The sequence below is a fragment of the Schistocerca americana genome, chromosome 2, assembly GCF_021461395.2.
Source record: "Schistocerca americana isolate TAMUIC-IGC-003095 chromosome 2, iqSchAmer2.1, whole genome shotgun sequence".
Classification (NCBI taxonomy): domain Eukaryota; kingdom Metazoa; phylum Arthropoda; class Insecta; order Orthoptera; family Acrididae; genus Schistocerca; species Schistocerca americana.
Genome location: NC_060120.1, coordinates 571,811,894 through 571,828,921, shown reverse-complemented (window position 1 = coordinate 571,828,921; position 17,028 = coordinate 571,811,894). Strand labels below are relative to the sequence as shown.

At 36.9% G+C, this 17,028-nt stretch overlaps 1 protein-coding gene across 1 annotated transcript in view; it reads right to left on the bottom strand.

Moving 5' to 3' along the window:
• The window catches only part of LOC124594187 (proto-oncogene tyrosine-protein kinase receptor Ret-like), a 140,596-nt gene that overhangs the window by 26,514 nt on the left and 97,054 nt on the right, over positions 1-17,028 (bottom strand). The window contains exon 8 of the mRNA XM_047132543.1: positions 6,040-6,229. Coding sequence (XP_046988499.1) covers positions 6,040-6,229 — 190 coding nt within the window. The remainder of the gene's footprint in view (positions 1-6,039; positions 6,230-17,028) is intronic.

Below are 17,028 nucleotides of genomic sequence, written 5' to 3'. Positions count from 1 at the left end.
CTGAGTGTAGATATCCGTAATATGTTATTTTAAGACAGGTGTTATTGCATACCGGTGCAAGGATTCTAAGAGCATAGCATGCTGTGGATAATTTCTTTGCCAAAATGTTGACATGGTTTGTCCATTTCAGTTGGCTGTCTACATTCATCCCTAAGAATTTGGTACTTGTTACACATTCTAATTCATTATTATTAACTTTTATTCTAGTGGCATTGTGTTTTTTGTTCAATTGGAAGTTAATATAGTTAGTTTTCTTTACATTTAGGGTTACTTTATTTTTTAATGACCAGTTGTGGACATCATTGAGAGCCTCGTTTGCTCTTTCTGACAGTTGTGTTGGATTTTCACCTGTTATTACTATGTTGCTGTCATCAGCAAAAAGTATTTTTTCGCCATGTCTGATACTTTGTGGGAAGTCGTTAATGTATACAAGAAACAATATTGGGCCTAATACACTTCCCTGTGGGACGCCTATATTCACATTTTCTGGGTCAGACAGGTGTTTTATAAGGGAATTGTTTGAAACTTGTGATATCTCAACTCGTTGAACTCTGTTTTCCAAGTATGCTTTGAACCACTTCTTTGTCACACCTCTTATTCCTATTTACCCTAATTTATGAAGTAAGATTTTGTGGTCAACTGTATCAAAGGCCTTGGACAAGTCTAAAAAGATACCACTTACATTTTCACCTTTGTCCAGTGCTTCTAAAATTACTTTAGTGAACTGTGCTATAGCATATTGTGTGCCTTTTCCGGGCCTAAAACCAAATTGGTCATTGGAAAGAAGATTATATTTATTCAGGTAATTTAGCAGTCTCTTTTTGACTAATATTTCTATTATTTTAGAAATGATAAACAGTATAGAGATCGGCCTGTAGTTCTCTACATTTTCCACATCTCCGTTTTTAAGGATAGGTATAACTTTTGCTTGTTTTAGGTACTCCGGAAAGTATCCAGACTCGAAAGATTCATTAATTATGTCTGTTAATGGGCCCTTTATGGAGTCTATACAATCTTTAATTACGCAGACTGGGATTTCATCAAGTCCTACTGAAGTTTTATTTTTTAGTTGGTGTACTACTAGTGCCACTTCCCTTTCTGTAGTTGGCAAGAGCACCATTGAGTTTGTTGGCTGGTTCTGAGTAGGTAAATCATACGTATCTAGAAATTTCTGCTGTAATTTTTTTGCAATACTACTGAAATATGAGTTTACAAAATCAGCTAATTTTTTAGCTGGTACATCTTTGTTTTTAATATGTGAATTGATGTCCTTTTTAGCATAGTTAGATGTTTCCTGTTTGATGATGTTCCAGGCTGCTTTGCTCTTGTTTTCAGCTTCAAGTAATATTTTGTTGTTTGAAAGTTTTTTTGCGGCTAGCAACACCTTTCTGTAAATTTTCCTGTACTTTTTGTAGGATTGCAGAACTTCTGGGTTAGATTGATTATTTTTTATGGAGTTGAGATATCTAAGAGTTTCCGAGGATTTTTTGATACCTGTAGTCACCCACTGATTTCTCTTTGTAGTTTTAATTTGATAAAGAGTTTTGGGAAACATCTCTTCAAATCTGAGTTTAAAAATTGACATGAACTTGATAAATTTCTGATTTGCGTTGGTTTCTGCATAGACTTCCCTCCAATCTTCGTATTTTAGCTGGGATTTAAACTGATGCAGGGCTGATTTGGAAAACATTCTTTTGTATGTACAAAGTTTAGGAGGAGTTTCTACATGAATGTTAGTTTTTAAGATCTGGCAGAGGTGGTCTGTCTGCTAGGCCCAGGTTTTGGACAACAATATGACATTTTTTACTATCAATATCTGTAGCTACATGATCTATAGATGAGGAGGATTCTTTCGTTATTCTAGTTGGACAATTAACAAGGGAGGATATTCCATAACAGCTTAGAATATTCACATATATGTTGCTAGCCTTATCAGGCTTCATCATATTAATGTTTAAGTCACCACAGATAATTACATTTGCTTTTGGTCCAGAAACCTTGTCTAAGCTTTGATTCAGTTTTGAGAAGAATATATCAATGTCTCCACTGGGAGAGCGGTACACACAAAATATGACTAATTTTTTTGCTATGCCAGGTCCTATTATTTCAACAGCGGAAAGTTTGGAATGTTTGTCCTCACCTAGATCTAAAATATCATATCTTACTTTAAATGACATACCTTTTTTTACGTAGATACATGAACCTCCACCATTCTTTGAGATTCTGCTATAGTAACATGCAAGGTCAAATGAGGCTAATGCAATGTGTTCAATTTGCTTCCCTTTGCACCAGTGTTCAGTGATACACAAAATTTGGCTATCAAATTTTTCCAATTCTACCTCTAGCTGTTGTGCTTTGTTCTTTATGGCTTGAATGTTTTGGTGAAACACTGTTAGGCATTTGTTTTCACTTATCTTGGTGGCGCCTTCCCCTTTAGACCTGATGCTAAAAAATCCTTTAGATGAGCTGGTGGCATGGTTATTCTTCTGTTGATGACAGTGGAGGTGAGTCTGTTGCCGGTTTGACTTGGAAGTTGGTGTATCTGAAGGTATCTGCCTTATGTTAGTCTTGTAACTGAGGCCGGGTACCAAAAATCCTGCAGAGTTGAAAGTTTCCTGGTTCTTGTGCTTCTTCTGTTTGCTTCTATTACTGCTGATGATGGTGAAGCTGGTGAAAAGTCTTTCACTGTTGAAGACTAAGGAGCGGCCAATACTGATGAAAGGTCATTGGCTGTTGGCACATCAGGCGTTTTTTTTCTTGTTAATGATGCAGTTGCGTAGTATGTAGCTGCTTCTGCTGAAGCCGCTTTGGAAACTTCTGTCCTAGTTGAATCGTTTATCTCAGCTGTTTTTGAAGAAAGTGGAGATTCTAGTGCTGGACCTGTTGTCAGTGATTCAGTTTCATTTTCTTGTTGGAAATTTTCAGTTGCTGTGTTTGGTGGTGGAAGTGGTATGGTCGTGCTATTCTTGTCCTTAACTGCCTTCACTGCATTAAGGATTTCTCGACTAACGAATGATTTTCCGAGTTTATTTCTGTGAAGCCCATGCCTTGTAAAATGACTTCTCTCTGCGGATGCTACGTCCACATACGTGGCATTTGGAAGGCTTCGGCAGATTTTCTCAAATTTCCTATTAGTAACTGTGATTTCTTTGTTGACACAGGATTCTTCTATAAGATCATGTCTTTGTGGGATACTGGCAATGAAGAAGTTAACATCTGTAATTTTCTGTAATGTACTTCTTAGAGCTCTTGTGGCGAGTTTGCCCTCATTCCTATAAACATCATTAGCGCCTCCTATTATTAGACAGTTGCTTCCCAGCTTCAAAGAATGTTCACAGTCTTTTAAAACTTCGCGCAAAGGGGCACCCGGTTTCGTTATTCCACTAACCTTGAATATAGTTTGCATGTTACACAAAATGTCAGCTAAGCCCTTTCCATGACTGTCTGAAAGTATGAAAATATCTTCTTTTTTCTTCTTACCTGTATTGGTAGATATCTTGTTTGCACGATAAGTATGTTCCATGTATTTTCTGGTATTTCCTTTCTTGTTATTACAGGACTTCGTAGGCCTACTGAAATGATTTGTGGTCGCTGCATTTGATGAAAGTACTTCCTTTCTTTGGCTCTTTTCACATATTTCATATTCATCACACGTTAAAAATTCAAACTTATTTGCTTGTGGGAGACGAAAGTTGTTTTCGTTACGATTAACACGACAAAACTTTTTAGGCCTAATAAAGTTACCGTTTTGTTCGTTTACAACCGTTTCACTACCCTTTGAATGGTCTATCACTTCTTCCAGCTTCTGTACACTATCTATCACTGATTCAAGCTTGTCTACATATAGTTTAGCTAACATAAGATCATATTTTAATGAAGAAGTCGTGCATTCTTCTTCGCATTCCGTTTGTAAACACACGATATGACGATAGTTACAGCGCACATTTCCACAGTCACAGGTCATGTTTTTTTCCTCTAAGACATTTAAACATTGACGATGGATCCATTTCTGTGACCATGAACATAATTTAACACCATATTTCACCTTCTTACTGCATTTTACACACACAGGATTTAAAAACTCGTAATATTCCGCGGATCGGTTTATTAGTACGTCTACACGCGCTGCCATCTTACTTACTTCCCCCTTTGTCATTATGAGAGATAGTTTTGTTATGCTTCAGAGGTGTGTTATTTTCAAAATACCACATGTATTCAGCCATGACATGATCATAATGAATGCTAAGAAAGTTTGGTGTGTGAGGCTATAAACAGACCAGTCACAATCTGCTTCTGTTTAAGTCAATACCAGTCCAAATACAAGTATTGCAACGAAGAACTTGAGCATAAGTCCTGCAGTAGCTTCTTCTCACTAAACACCAAGAGACATTGTAGTGGAAGAAAAAGGAGTGAGGAACAGTTTAGCAGCCCCACTCTTGTCTAAGGTTGACAGTGCATCATTGTTTTGTGATCTTCAGTCTAAATGCTGGTTTGATGGACTTCTCCACACTAGTCTTTCCTGTACATGACTCTCCTCCCCTAAATACTTTGATCAATCCAAATTGACAAGTCCTTGATGCTAAATTCAACTAAATTGGACAATTAAATGGAAAGTGCTCCATTACTGCACTCACCATTACTCTACTGGTAATCAAAACTGGAACACCATGAAGGTGGCATGTAACAAACATCTCTCTCTCTCTCTCAAACAAATTAACTGATCCCAGAATGAGATTTTCACTCTGCAGCGGAGTGTGCGCTGATATGAAACTTCCTGGCACACAGTTTTAATCTGCCAGGAAGTTTCAAATTAACTGATGCTTTTACCTAAAACTCACAACAGACCATATAGGTAACTGTACATGGAACACTATTGGCTGTCTATATATATGACCGGTCAAGATCTTTTTGGCACAAACAATGGAATCAAGCAGAATTTACATGCCTAAATATTCTGATAAGTTGTAAAAGGAATTTCTAGTAATATTTTCTTCTATGGTATGTCATTTTTGAATATTGGCCGATTTTCAGTATTCCCTTATGTCTATGCTAATGTGTTACAATCTTCTCCAACAGAATATAAAACTTTATTCTGAATCCTAGATAGGGATGTACAGTATGCATGGAAATTATTTTTAGTTTTGTGATTACAACTTGCACAGTTCATCCTAAATTCCCTCTTCTTGCTAGCTGCAAATACCATCAGGGAGTAAATGTATTAGCACATAAACATGTAAGGGTACAAAAGCTTGGCATTGACATTTTTGTCATCAGTTGTAAGAGTTGTTTGATGAGGCCTGTTGGATATTTTACAATCTGTCTTCCCCACAGTTTTTTCCTGCTATTGCTCCTTGTAGAATCACAGAAATTATTCCATGATGTAAGGCATGTCAAGTACAACTAATACCTTATTGTACTAAGCAGCAAGTTGTGATATGTGTTCATAGGCCATTGTCGGTCAACCAGGAGGGAGCCACTGAGAAGGACTTAGTAGTGTGTAATATCATAAGGTTCTTGAATGATGTCAGAACTAATTATCAATGTTGAATCTTGCATATTGTTTTAATGAAAGTTCACAGTTACTCATGAGAGTTCAAGATGAGCACAATTGTACATTGCATATAGTATGTGTTCATAAATGATGAATAAAATCTGAAGTGCTGGTGAATGTTAGTTAAAAAGGAAATATTTACTATATATGCTAATGTCTGTTGTCACCATTTAAAAGGAAGTGACAGACTGATGCAGACATGAAAATAATGGAAGCTACATACAAGTCTGATGCTCAATACATGGTTGTAAAATAAGTTTGATAGAAAAAAATTTTCAAGTAAATAATATTTAATAAAGAAAAATAACAGGAAGTGTTAATCTCTCAGAAGAGTAGGAGTTGTAAAGACAAGGTCACTGCATGATGTTTAGTAATCAACTATACATAACATGCTCACTGCACGCATCTATAGAGTAAATACTTATTTGACCATACAGCAAAACTGGTAAATGTGTCAGCTGGAGAAGTTTTCATAGGGGAGCACGAACCTGAGGGAGCCGTGCTCAGCAAACTCTATGATGAGGTAGAGTGGGCCACCAGGCGAAGTGCAGGCACCCAGCAGGCGCACCACATGTGGGTGTGACACAGTCTTGAGCAGCTCGTATTCGGATAGTAGGTCCTGCTGCTCACTAGAGCCCGCACCCTCCTTCAGCGTTTTCACTGCCACTGTTGTCGCACCTGCAAGCACCACATGTGCAGCAAGTTCATCATTTATTGTACTGTGTTCATAATTGCATATCCAAGACCAAAGAATATGTGACTGAACACACCGTAGATATGGCCAAGCTCAGTCACCCTACGTACACACATATACCACCACCCCCCCTCCACCCTCCCCCCAGACCCCCGCCTCATCTCTGTAGCTCCACATCTGATAATAAATACAAGTGATATTATAGACTTAAAATCCAGTAGCTAGCACCTGCTATCAGCTTCTGGTGATACACTACTATTTAAGACCCACTAGCTAACATCTACTACATATCCACACTAGCTTCTAGTGAGACACTACTATATATGATCTAGTAGCTGACATCCATACTACTTAAAATCCAGTTAAACCTAATGCCTAATGCCATATAAATTGATTTATTTGCTTACAATTGGTTATGTTATGATTCTGTATTGTGCTTGTCAACATGCCTCTCATGTCCTGGATGTAAGAGTTGTTTTAATGGCCACATGTTGAAATCTTGAGGAAATATCTGGAGGAAACTGACACTGATACTAAAATGCAGAGGGTGCACCCTACTTGCGTTGTGTAGCAGACAGTGAGTTATGGCAGTGTCATATGGGAGAAAGTGCTTCACATCACTGTTGCATAGCAGAAGGTACTTCATACTAAGTTGTGTGGTGGAGGGTGCTTTGTATCATGTTGCATGTCCGGAGGGTGGATTTACAATGTTGTGGGGTGGAGGCCACTTCTTACCAATTACATATGGCAGAGGGTGCTTGGTTACAATGTTTTTTGGCAGAGGGTGCTTTTTACCAGTGTTGTGTGGCAGAGGGTGCTGTGTACTGGTAACGCATCATGGAGGGAATTGCTCATACCAAATTGGCTTGACAGTTGCGCATAGTGGGTGGCACTGTAGTTCTCAGTTCCCATCAATGCTATTTGATGACACTTCAAGTGCCTAATAAATATGGAACAATAACATCTGTGCCTCCTGAGAATTTTCCTCACAAGCATTGCTTAAATCATTTAAGTTCTCTGAAAGTGACGATATTCAGTTATGTAACATTCTTCCATGAATTACTATAATAACCCTACATAGTGGCCTGTAAACGAAATTACTGTTACATCAAACAAGTCATTTGGCTGTACATATTTTGAGTTACTTTTACAAAGCTGCAATGGGTTACTAGAATATAATAAGAAATTTTTGTCCATTCCATGCATCCCAGACACTGCTACAAAGTAATCAAGTATGAAATATTGTAATCAAGTGGAATACTTACATTCCATACAGAAGGTGATGAGAAAAGCATACTGAAGGAACAATACAAAATTGCTAGGAAAATTTTAGACCCAAAGTTGACAGAAGAGGGGTACAGACTGTACTCTCAGAAAAACAGAGAGAAGACATAAAACCTAGCAGAAGATATCAGGAAAAGAACACCATGGGTCACACAAGTCAAACTTGAACTAGGAGTAGTACAAATTGGTCCAACAGAAACTGAAGACAGAAACACAAATCAAGACAATATACAGAATTGGAATGTGATGTCAGAGACTGAAGCAATTCAGGAACAAAGTGGACTGATGATAGAAAGAGCCCCTATGAGAAAAAAAGGAGAATCACTGAAGATCAGTTAAGATCAGAACGAATGCTTGAATAAGGCTTTTGTTTATTGTTTTCAGACTGGTTTGATGCATATCTCCATGCTGGTTTATCCTGTGCAACTCTCATCATCTCAGGATAACTATTGCAACCTGCATCCATTTGAATCTGCTTACTGTATACATGCCTTGGTCTTCCTCCACCTCTTTTAACCCCCCCACACTCACTTCCATTATCAAACTGATTATTTCCTGATGTCTCAGGATGTGTTTCATCAAAAAACCCCTTTATTGGGTTCAGTTGTGCGACAAACTTCTTCTTACTTCAGTTCGGTTTAGTATCTCTCACTAGCACTCTATCTATACCATTGCGTTTTAAAGTTTCTATTCTCTACAAATAACTTCAAAAAAGACTGCCTAACACTAAAATTTATATTTGATGTTGACAAATTCCTCTGTTTTATATTTGTCTTTCTTTCTATTGCTAGTGTGCATTTTATGTACTCTCTATTTTGTCCACTATCAGTTAATTTGGTGTCCAAAAAGAAAAATTCATATACTACTTTTACTATTTATTTTCCTAATCTATTTCCCTGAGCATCACCTGATTTAATTCGACTACATTAAACTACCCTTGCTTTACTTTTGATGATGTTAATCTTATACACTCTCTTCAAGACACTATCCATTACATTAAACTTCTCTTCCAAGTCCTTTGCAGTCTTTGGCAGAATTATGTACAACGCCACTGGCAAACTTCAATGTTTTTATATCTTCTTCCTGAAATTTAATTCTCTTATGAAACTTCTCCTTGGCTTCTTTTACTGCTTGGTCATTGTACAGATGGAACAACATCCTCACTCCTTTCTCAGTTACTACTTCCTTTTCACATTCTTTGACGCCTAGAACTGTAGTCTGACTTCTACACAAATTGTAAATAACCTTTCATTCCCTGTATTTTATCTCTGTTGCCCTCAAAATTTCAAAGAATGTGCTCCAGTTATCATTGTAAAAAGCTTTATCTGTACTTACAATTGCTATAAATGTAACAGTAAGTTGTAGAGACAGTGTCGCCTCATGAGTTCCTACATTTATCCAGAACCCAAACAGATCTCCCCCAAGATTGGTCTCTATAAGTTTTTCCCTTCTTTTGTAAATAATTCATGTCAATATTTTGCAGCAACAAAGTATTGAAGTGAAATTGGAATTATTAAAAATGGCTCTGAGCACTATGGGACTTAACTGCTGAGGTCATCAGTCCCCTAGAACTTAGAACTATTTAAACCTAACTAACCTAAGGACATCACACACATCCATGCCCCAGGCAGGATTTGAACCTGCGACCGTAGCGGTCGCACGGTTCCAGAATGTAGCGCCTAGAACCGCTCGGCCACTTCGGCTGGCGAATTATTACATTCTTTATGAAGTCTGAGGATATCTTCCCTGTGAAATACATTTTGTTCAGCATTTTCATGGCTGGCTCTCCGAAGGATCTCAGGCTATGTTGTTTACTCCAGGGTCTTGTTTATACTTGGGCCTTTTCAGTGCTTTGTCAAGTTTTTCTCTCAGCATCAAACCTCCCATCTTATGTTCACCTACTTCCTCTTCTCATTCTGTAGCACTGTCCTCAGGTTTATTTCCAATATATGAATCATCTATGTGTTCCTTTCAGCTTTCAACTTTTTCCTCTTTAACTGTTACTGACTTGTAATCTGAACTTTCCATATTCTTGAAGGTGCTTTTGCTCCAAAGGTCTCTGTCTTTCCCCTAGATGTGTATGTTTCTATAGCTTTGCATTTGTCCTCAAGCCATTGCTGCTTAACCATTTTGCATTTCCTGACAATTTCATTTTTTTTAGATGTCTGCATTCACTTTAGCCTGCTTTTTTGCTGCATTTTTATATTTTCTCCTTCCATCAATAAAATTCAACATTTCCTGTGTTATCCAACGATTTCTAGCAGATCTTGGCCTTTTATGTATGTGGTCCTCTGCTGCCTTTACTATTTAATTTCTCACTACACCCACTTGTCATCTATTGTACTGCTTCCCTCTGTTTCCATCCAGTTCTACCTAATGCTTCCTCTGAATATCTCAACAGCCTCTGGTTCTTTCAGTTTATCCAGGTGCTATCTTTATAAACTGATACCTTTTTTGTAATTTCTTCAGTTTTAATCTGTGATTGATAACCAAAAAAGTTTGTTCAGAGTCCACATCTGCCTGTGGAAACATATTACAGTTTGAAATCTGATTTCAAAAGCTCTATATTACAATTATATAATCAGTTCAAAATCTTCCAGTTCCTCTGATCACTTTCACCTTCACAGGATTCTTTCATTTCTAACCAGGTGTCAGCAATAATTAAACTATGTTCTGTGCAAAATTCTATTGGTGGCTTCCTCTTTCATTCCTTTCCTCCAGTACACATTCTCCTACTACTTTTTGTTCTTTTCCTCTTCTATTATCGAATTCCAGTCACCCATTATAATTAAACAAACTCCAGGAGGAAAATAATAAAAATGTTGTTTTAGCAGCAGACTTCAACTTAAATGTCTTAATTGAAAGCAATGATTCCACAAAATTTCGTGACTTTTCTGAAGGCACTAGAGAAAGCAGCAGCCAGTGACCTGCATTGATAGTATTATTACCAACTACAAATTTGCCAATAGAAATAAGCACAAATACTGCTTAGACTTGGGTATTTCAGATCACTCAGCTCTGTTTATTGAGCTCCCAAAAGCAAACAACTTAAAGCCTCCAGAAGTGTATATAAAAAGGGATCTCAGTAAAAGTAAAATTGATTTATTCCACAGTAAATTAAGTATAATGAGCTGGCCTGTAGACCACAACAGTTCAAGCTCGATAAACTATGACAAATTCTTAAATTGTTTCTTAGAGATATTTAATGAGTCATTTCCTCATAAATCTAAGCAAAAGAAAGTAAATGGTAAACTCAAATGGATTACAACAGGAATTAAAATTTCTAATGCCAGAAAGAGAGAGCTCCACAATGAGTTAAAATCAAACAGAAATCCGGATTTTGTTACTTATGTCAAACAGTATAAAGTTGTATTTAGGAAAGCTGTAGTGGCAGCTAAGAAAATGGCAAATAATAAATTCATAAGAGAACACAGAAATAAGACAAAAACTGTGTGGTCAGTTGTTCAGTCTGAATTAGGAGTCAAAGTAAAAATTCATGAGATTTTGAGAATTAGATGTGAAAATGAAATTATAGTGAACCCTGTTCATATATCAAGTTTTTTCAATGAATTCTTCCTAAATGTAGAAAGATCAGATGTGGATATGACATTCTATCAAGGCATCACAAATTTGGAAAATGGCCATAACACATCTTTTAAATAATTTGAAAAGAAAAAAGTCACCGAAAGGGATGTGGAAAAGTAAATATTGTCTCTAAAACACAAAACTTCACATGGGTAGGATGAAATAATCACATCTGTAATCAAGTGTGTGTACGATATTATTTCTCAGCCACTGTCAATTATTATACATCAAGTTTTTGAACAGAGATGCTTTCCAAATGTATTGAAATATGCTAAGATCAACAGAAGATATGGGGAATTACCACCCTATCTCTCTTTTGCTGGTCTTCTCTGAAGTGTTTGAAAAGATTGCAGCAAAACAAATTAATAAACTTCTTCCTGTAAATGATATAATTTTTAAAAACCAGTTGGATTCCAACAGGGTAAAAGCACTGTGAATGCTATAAATGAGTTTATCCAAAAAATATGCTCCACATAAGATAAGGGTAGAAAGGTCACAGGAATATTCTGTGATGTAACTAAAGCTTCCGATTCAGTGAACCATGCATTACTCCTCCACAAATTACAGATGTATGGAATCGGGGACACTGCTTTAAAATGGAAACAAATAGGAAACAAAGAGTAATTTTAACTTCAAATGGAACCAATTATTCCTCAGACTCGAAAACAGTTCTCCAAGGAGTCCCAGAAGGTTCAGTATTGGGTCCCCATCTGTTCCTTTTTTAACACTTTCTGTTTGACCACAACTACAGCACTCACCACAGAGATAATTTCAAACTTCCAACGCATCGTTTAAAATGTTATGCCCAAATGCCAGAGTAAATGGGATTAAAAATTTTCAGTAAAATAAAAGGTAGTAATATATTTAAGATGGAGTTTGGACCACTGAAAAGATTGCTCTTTAGTCTTCTGGTGGAAAAGTGTTATTATTCTGTCGAAGAATTCATTGAGGACACCTTCACAGTCTGAACACAGGGATTGTATTACACGTATTATTTTATGTACTTGTGTAGCTGTAACTTAGAAATGTAAAATATAATGTAAACTTTTGTATCTCTACTTAAAAAGAGAAAAAAGTTTCTTTGCGTAAACCTTGACATGTCTCCTGCACATCAACTCAAATGATGTGAAAATTCTACATAAAGAGATGAATAAATCACATATCATATAAATTTACATCTCTTTCTTCTATCTGGATGATTTAATTTACCTCATAACACGTTCTTCTGTGGAGCTAGTGGGCATGTGAACTTGTATTAATGTGGTGGGTGTTGGTTTGATGGCAGTCTTGGCTATGAGAATGCATTCACAATGCTATTCATATCATCTTTCCTGCATTCCCACTTTATTGTATTTTAGATCTACTACTGCATTAATTCCTATTTAATTTTGTGCTGATAACTCCATACTGATCTGACCAAAAGTTCTGTTCTTCCTGCCACTATACATCACTAATTTCCACTATAACTTCAAGCAATCCATTTTTCATTTTGAATTCTCTAACCCATTCACCCATCAAGGGATTTAACGTGCCAGGCAATGACTTTTAGAGTGCCAGTTTTGTTTTTTCTGATGACAAAACCCTCTTGAGTAACCCTGCCTAGAGATCCAAATGTGGGACTATTTTATCTCAGGGATGTTTTACACTAGACATGGTCATTAAGCTATACAATACAGCTGCATGCCCTCAAGGGGAAAAATAGTGCTTTCAACTGTTCACAGCACCAGCATACCAAAACTATATTACCTACTGTTACAAGGTCAGATCAGTCAGTCAACTGCACTGTTGTCTCTGCAATGGGATCAAGAGAACCATACTCAGTGCGGTGCAAGATCTCAGCTAATGCTCATGCAATGAAGTCTGAATGACAGGCACAATGTGCATATTTGTACAGCCATGTCTCCTACAAGGGTTGGACAAAAATATGGAAACAATAAAAACACAACACATTGTGTTGCCAAATATGGTATAGGAAACCATTTGGCATTCAGAGTAGCTTTCAGCCATCTCTGAATGAATAAATACAATTCCTACGTGGTTTTCAAGAGAATCTTATACCATTCTTCTTGCAAAATAATGGCAATATTGGGTAACGATGATGGAGATGGACAGCAATCATGCACCCTTCTCTTTCTTTCTTTCTTTTCTTTCTTTATTTTTATTAGCCATTGATCATGCAAGATGAAATAGGCTTCGTCAGTACATAAAATAATATTAATATTCCAGACACTATATATAAGGCATAGATATAATTAGCATATGAGTAACTTACAAATAACATAAACCTTAAGCAGGTGACTACAATGCTTAATACATATTCTTGTTTCAGATACATACAAAGGTACCAAAAATGAGTTACATTGTAGTAGCAAACACAGTAGTTACGTAACACATCATAACACTGGCAAATAAAGTAGTTACCTAACACAGTTGAAATACAAAGGTATTAGATATGAAATATTTTGTAACAGTATATATAGTAGTTAATTAAGTTAATTATGCAATTACAGGTTTATCTCTGTGCTACTCAGATCATAATATTCTTGCATAGAATAAAATGGATTGTCAGATAACCAATTGTACAAATTTTGTTTAAGAATTTTTGTGGGCATGTCCCGAGCAGATTGCGGTAGTTCGTTGAATATTTTTAAGGTATTCACTTTGTGTGAGTTACTACTTTTTGTTAGTCTGTGTCTTGGTATATCATAATCTGCCTTCCTTCTAGTGTTGTAGTTATGAATTTCTTCCCTGACAACACCTTCTATACCATTGTTTTTAATGTGTAACACACAGATATAAATATACAGGTTTACAATGGTCAACAGTCTTAGCCTTATAAAGAGAGGACGACAGTGCTCCGTGGGACCGACTTTACACATTATGCGCAGCATTCTTTTCTGCATCAACAAAATTTTGTTGCTGTGAGAGCTGTGCCCCCATATGAGAAGGCCATATGTAATATGTGACTGGAAGAGTCCACAGTACATTGTTCTCAGAAAGTTCATGCTAATCATGTCCCTAAGTTTCCAAAGGAGATAGGAGACTCTTGAAAGCTTTTTGCAAACCTGATTTACGTGTTCTTCCCAATTAAGTTTGGAATCAATATGCATTCCTAATAGTTTTACAGTTTTGTTTTCTATGGTTTTGGGTAACCCTAAGAGAAGCTGTTGTGTTTTCTCTGAGTTACACAGTAATTTATTGGATGTGAACCAGTGGATGGCTGATTTGAGTGATTCCTGTGTGTTATTGTCCAAAGCTGAGATGTTCTGATGTGAGGTGAGGAGGGTTGTGTCATCTGCATAGCATATGGTAGTACTATTTATGTGATGAGGTAGGTCATTGATCGCTATGATGAAGAAGAAGGGTCCCAGAACCGAGCCCTGTGGTACACCAGTACTAACTGCTGCTACAGGGGAGTAATTATTTTTAACTGAGACAAACTGTCTTCTATTATGAAGATATGACTCTATTACTGCTAATGCTGGGTTACATACACCATAAAATTCTAGTTTTGCAACCAGGGTGCCAAAGGGAATGCAGTCAAAAGCTTTGCTCAGATCACACAAGACCAGTGACACTATATTCCGGTCTTCAAAGGCTGTTAATGTCTGGTCAACAATTTCCAGGATGGCCGCAGTGGTATTTCTGCCCTGTCGGAATCCGAACTGACTATTGCTCAAAAGGTTGTGTGTCTCAAAATAGCTACTTAATTGAGTGTACATAAGTGACTCAAATACTTTAGAAAATATTGGCACAATTGAGATTGGGCGATAACTTTTAGGAAGATGTTTGTCACCCTTTTTAAACACTGGAATAACTTTGGAAATTTTGAGGGAGTCGGGAAACACTCCTGACTGTAAACATTTATTAAATATGAATGCCAATGGTTTAGCGATCGAGTCTACAGTTTTTTTTACTATGTAATTGGAGAGCCAGTAGCAGTCCATACTTTTAGAATTTGAAAATTTTGTGACTGTTCTTTTAATCTGAGCAGGTGTGATACTATACCAGTTAAAGACATGATCTACTGGTGGAAGGGCATTAAGTAAATCGCTTGCAGATGTATCTGTTTTTTCTATCTTACTTTCAATTTCTTTAATTGAGCTAATGAAGTAGTCATTTAGTTCCCTTGGAGTGAGCTGAGTTTCATGTGTGTGACGTGTGGGATTTTCTTGTGCTACAATCTGCCATGCTGCCTTGCACTTGTTTGTTGCACCTTCTATGTACCCTTCATAAGCAGCCTTTTTTGTCTGTATCAGCTTAAGTTTGTAGAATTTTTTACATTTTTGGTATGCTGCATAAAAGGTGCCCTCCTGCTCTGATCTTTGTTTACATGCATTTTTATATGCTGTGTATAGTACGAGCATGTTTTTTCTTATCTGGACCAGTTCGTCTGTGTACCATTCCAGCTTTTTATTTTTATATGTTCCAGAAGAGTTGGTTTTAATTAGTGGTGAGCATGAATACCATAATTCTGTATAATTTTTAAGGAAGTTTTCAAAGGTAGTTTCAACATCAGACTTCTCAGATGAACACTTATAGACAAAGTCCCAATTTGCATCCTCTAGTATACGAATAAATGACATAATGTATTCTTCTTTTTGTCTTCTTACCCATGTCATATTGTGCACACTAGTGGAATTTGGTTGCTTACTAAAGAGATTGAGAAGCAATGGGTCGTGGTCTGCAAAGCACCCATTTGCAAGGCTAACAGTGTAGCTGCCACGGGGAAAATTCACAATAATATTGTCTATGCATGAATTTTTACGTGTTGGACACTGGATGGCACAGTACAGATTAAGGGACCTTAATAAATTAAGAAAAGTTCTTGAGGGCTCATTACTTGTGTTTACCATTTCTATATTAAGATCACCACATATGGCAATCTTTGTTTTATGCATTAGTATTTTTCTAACCAGTAGTTCAAATCTTTCAAAAAATGTATCAATGTTGCCATTGGGAGATCTGTATAGGCTTACAATTATTAGATTTTCATCAGTCATTTTTATACAACTAAATTCTGCATCTAACTCTGTACAGTAAGATGATACATCTATTTTTGTAAAGTTGAAATTATCTCTGATAAAGATCCCAGCCCCACCATTTCGCCTCTGCTTTCTGCACATTATGTCTGCAGTGACGTATCCTTGAGGTACAAACATATCTACCTCATTTGCAACTAACCAATGCTCACATACACATATTACATCAACATTCTTAATCTTACAGAAATGTTCCAATTCTAACATCTTATTTCTAATACAACAAATATTAACTTGAAGTAATGTCAGCATATTATCTCCCTTTTTGTTTATCTGGATACAGTTTGACTTTGAATCACAGTTTATATTTTTTACATTACCTACGAGTGGTGTGCTTGTCAGATTGTTGATCCCCATGTCTGTTATGGTGTGCTGTTGCTGATCTGGGGCCAACAAAAATCCTGACTTCTCGCAGGTGGTTGCCTCTTGTGAATTGGTCGGCTGCTGCTGGCTTCATTGTATACAAAATCCTGGTCCTTTAGCCGTTTCTTTCTTCTCTCTCCTCTCCCATATCTTGGCTGCAGGATCTCTGAAGGTGGTGCTCCAAAGTAGACCACAAAGGCTCAATAATATTCAGATCTGGTGACTATGGTGACCAGGAGAAATGAGAGAATTCATCCTTGTGCTAGTAAAACTAGTCCTGGATGATGCAAGTTGTATGAACAGGGGTCCTGTCATCTTGGGAAAAAAACATCAGCATTGGGGTACAAACATTTTACCAAGGGATTGACCTGATCAGCCATAATGGTTATATGACCCTTGGCAGGGATGCAACTCTGCAGAGTAATGACAGAGCTCATGGAATACCATGATATGGCTGCCCAAATCATGACTGAACCTGCGCCATATTTCACTCTTGTGATGTAAACTCA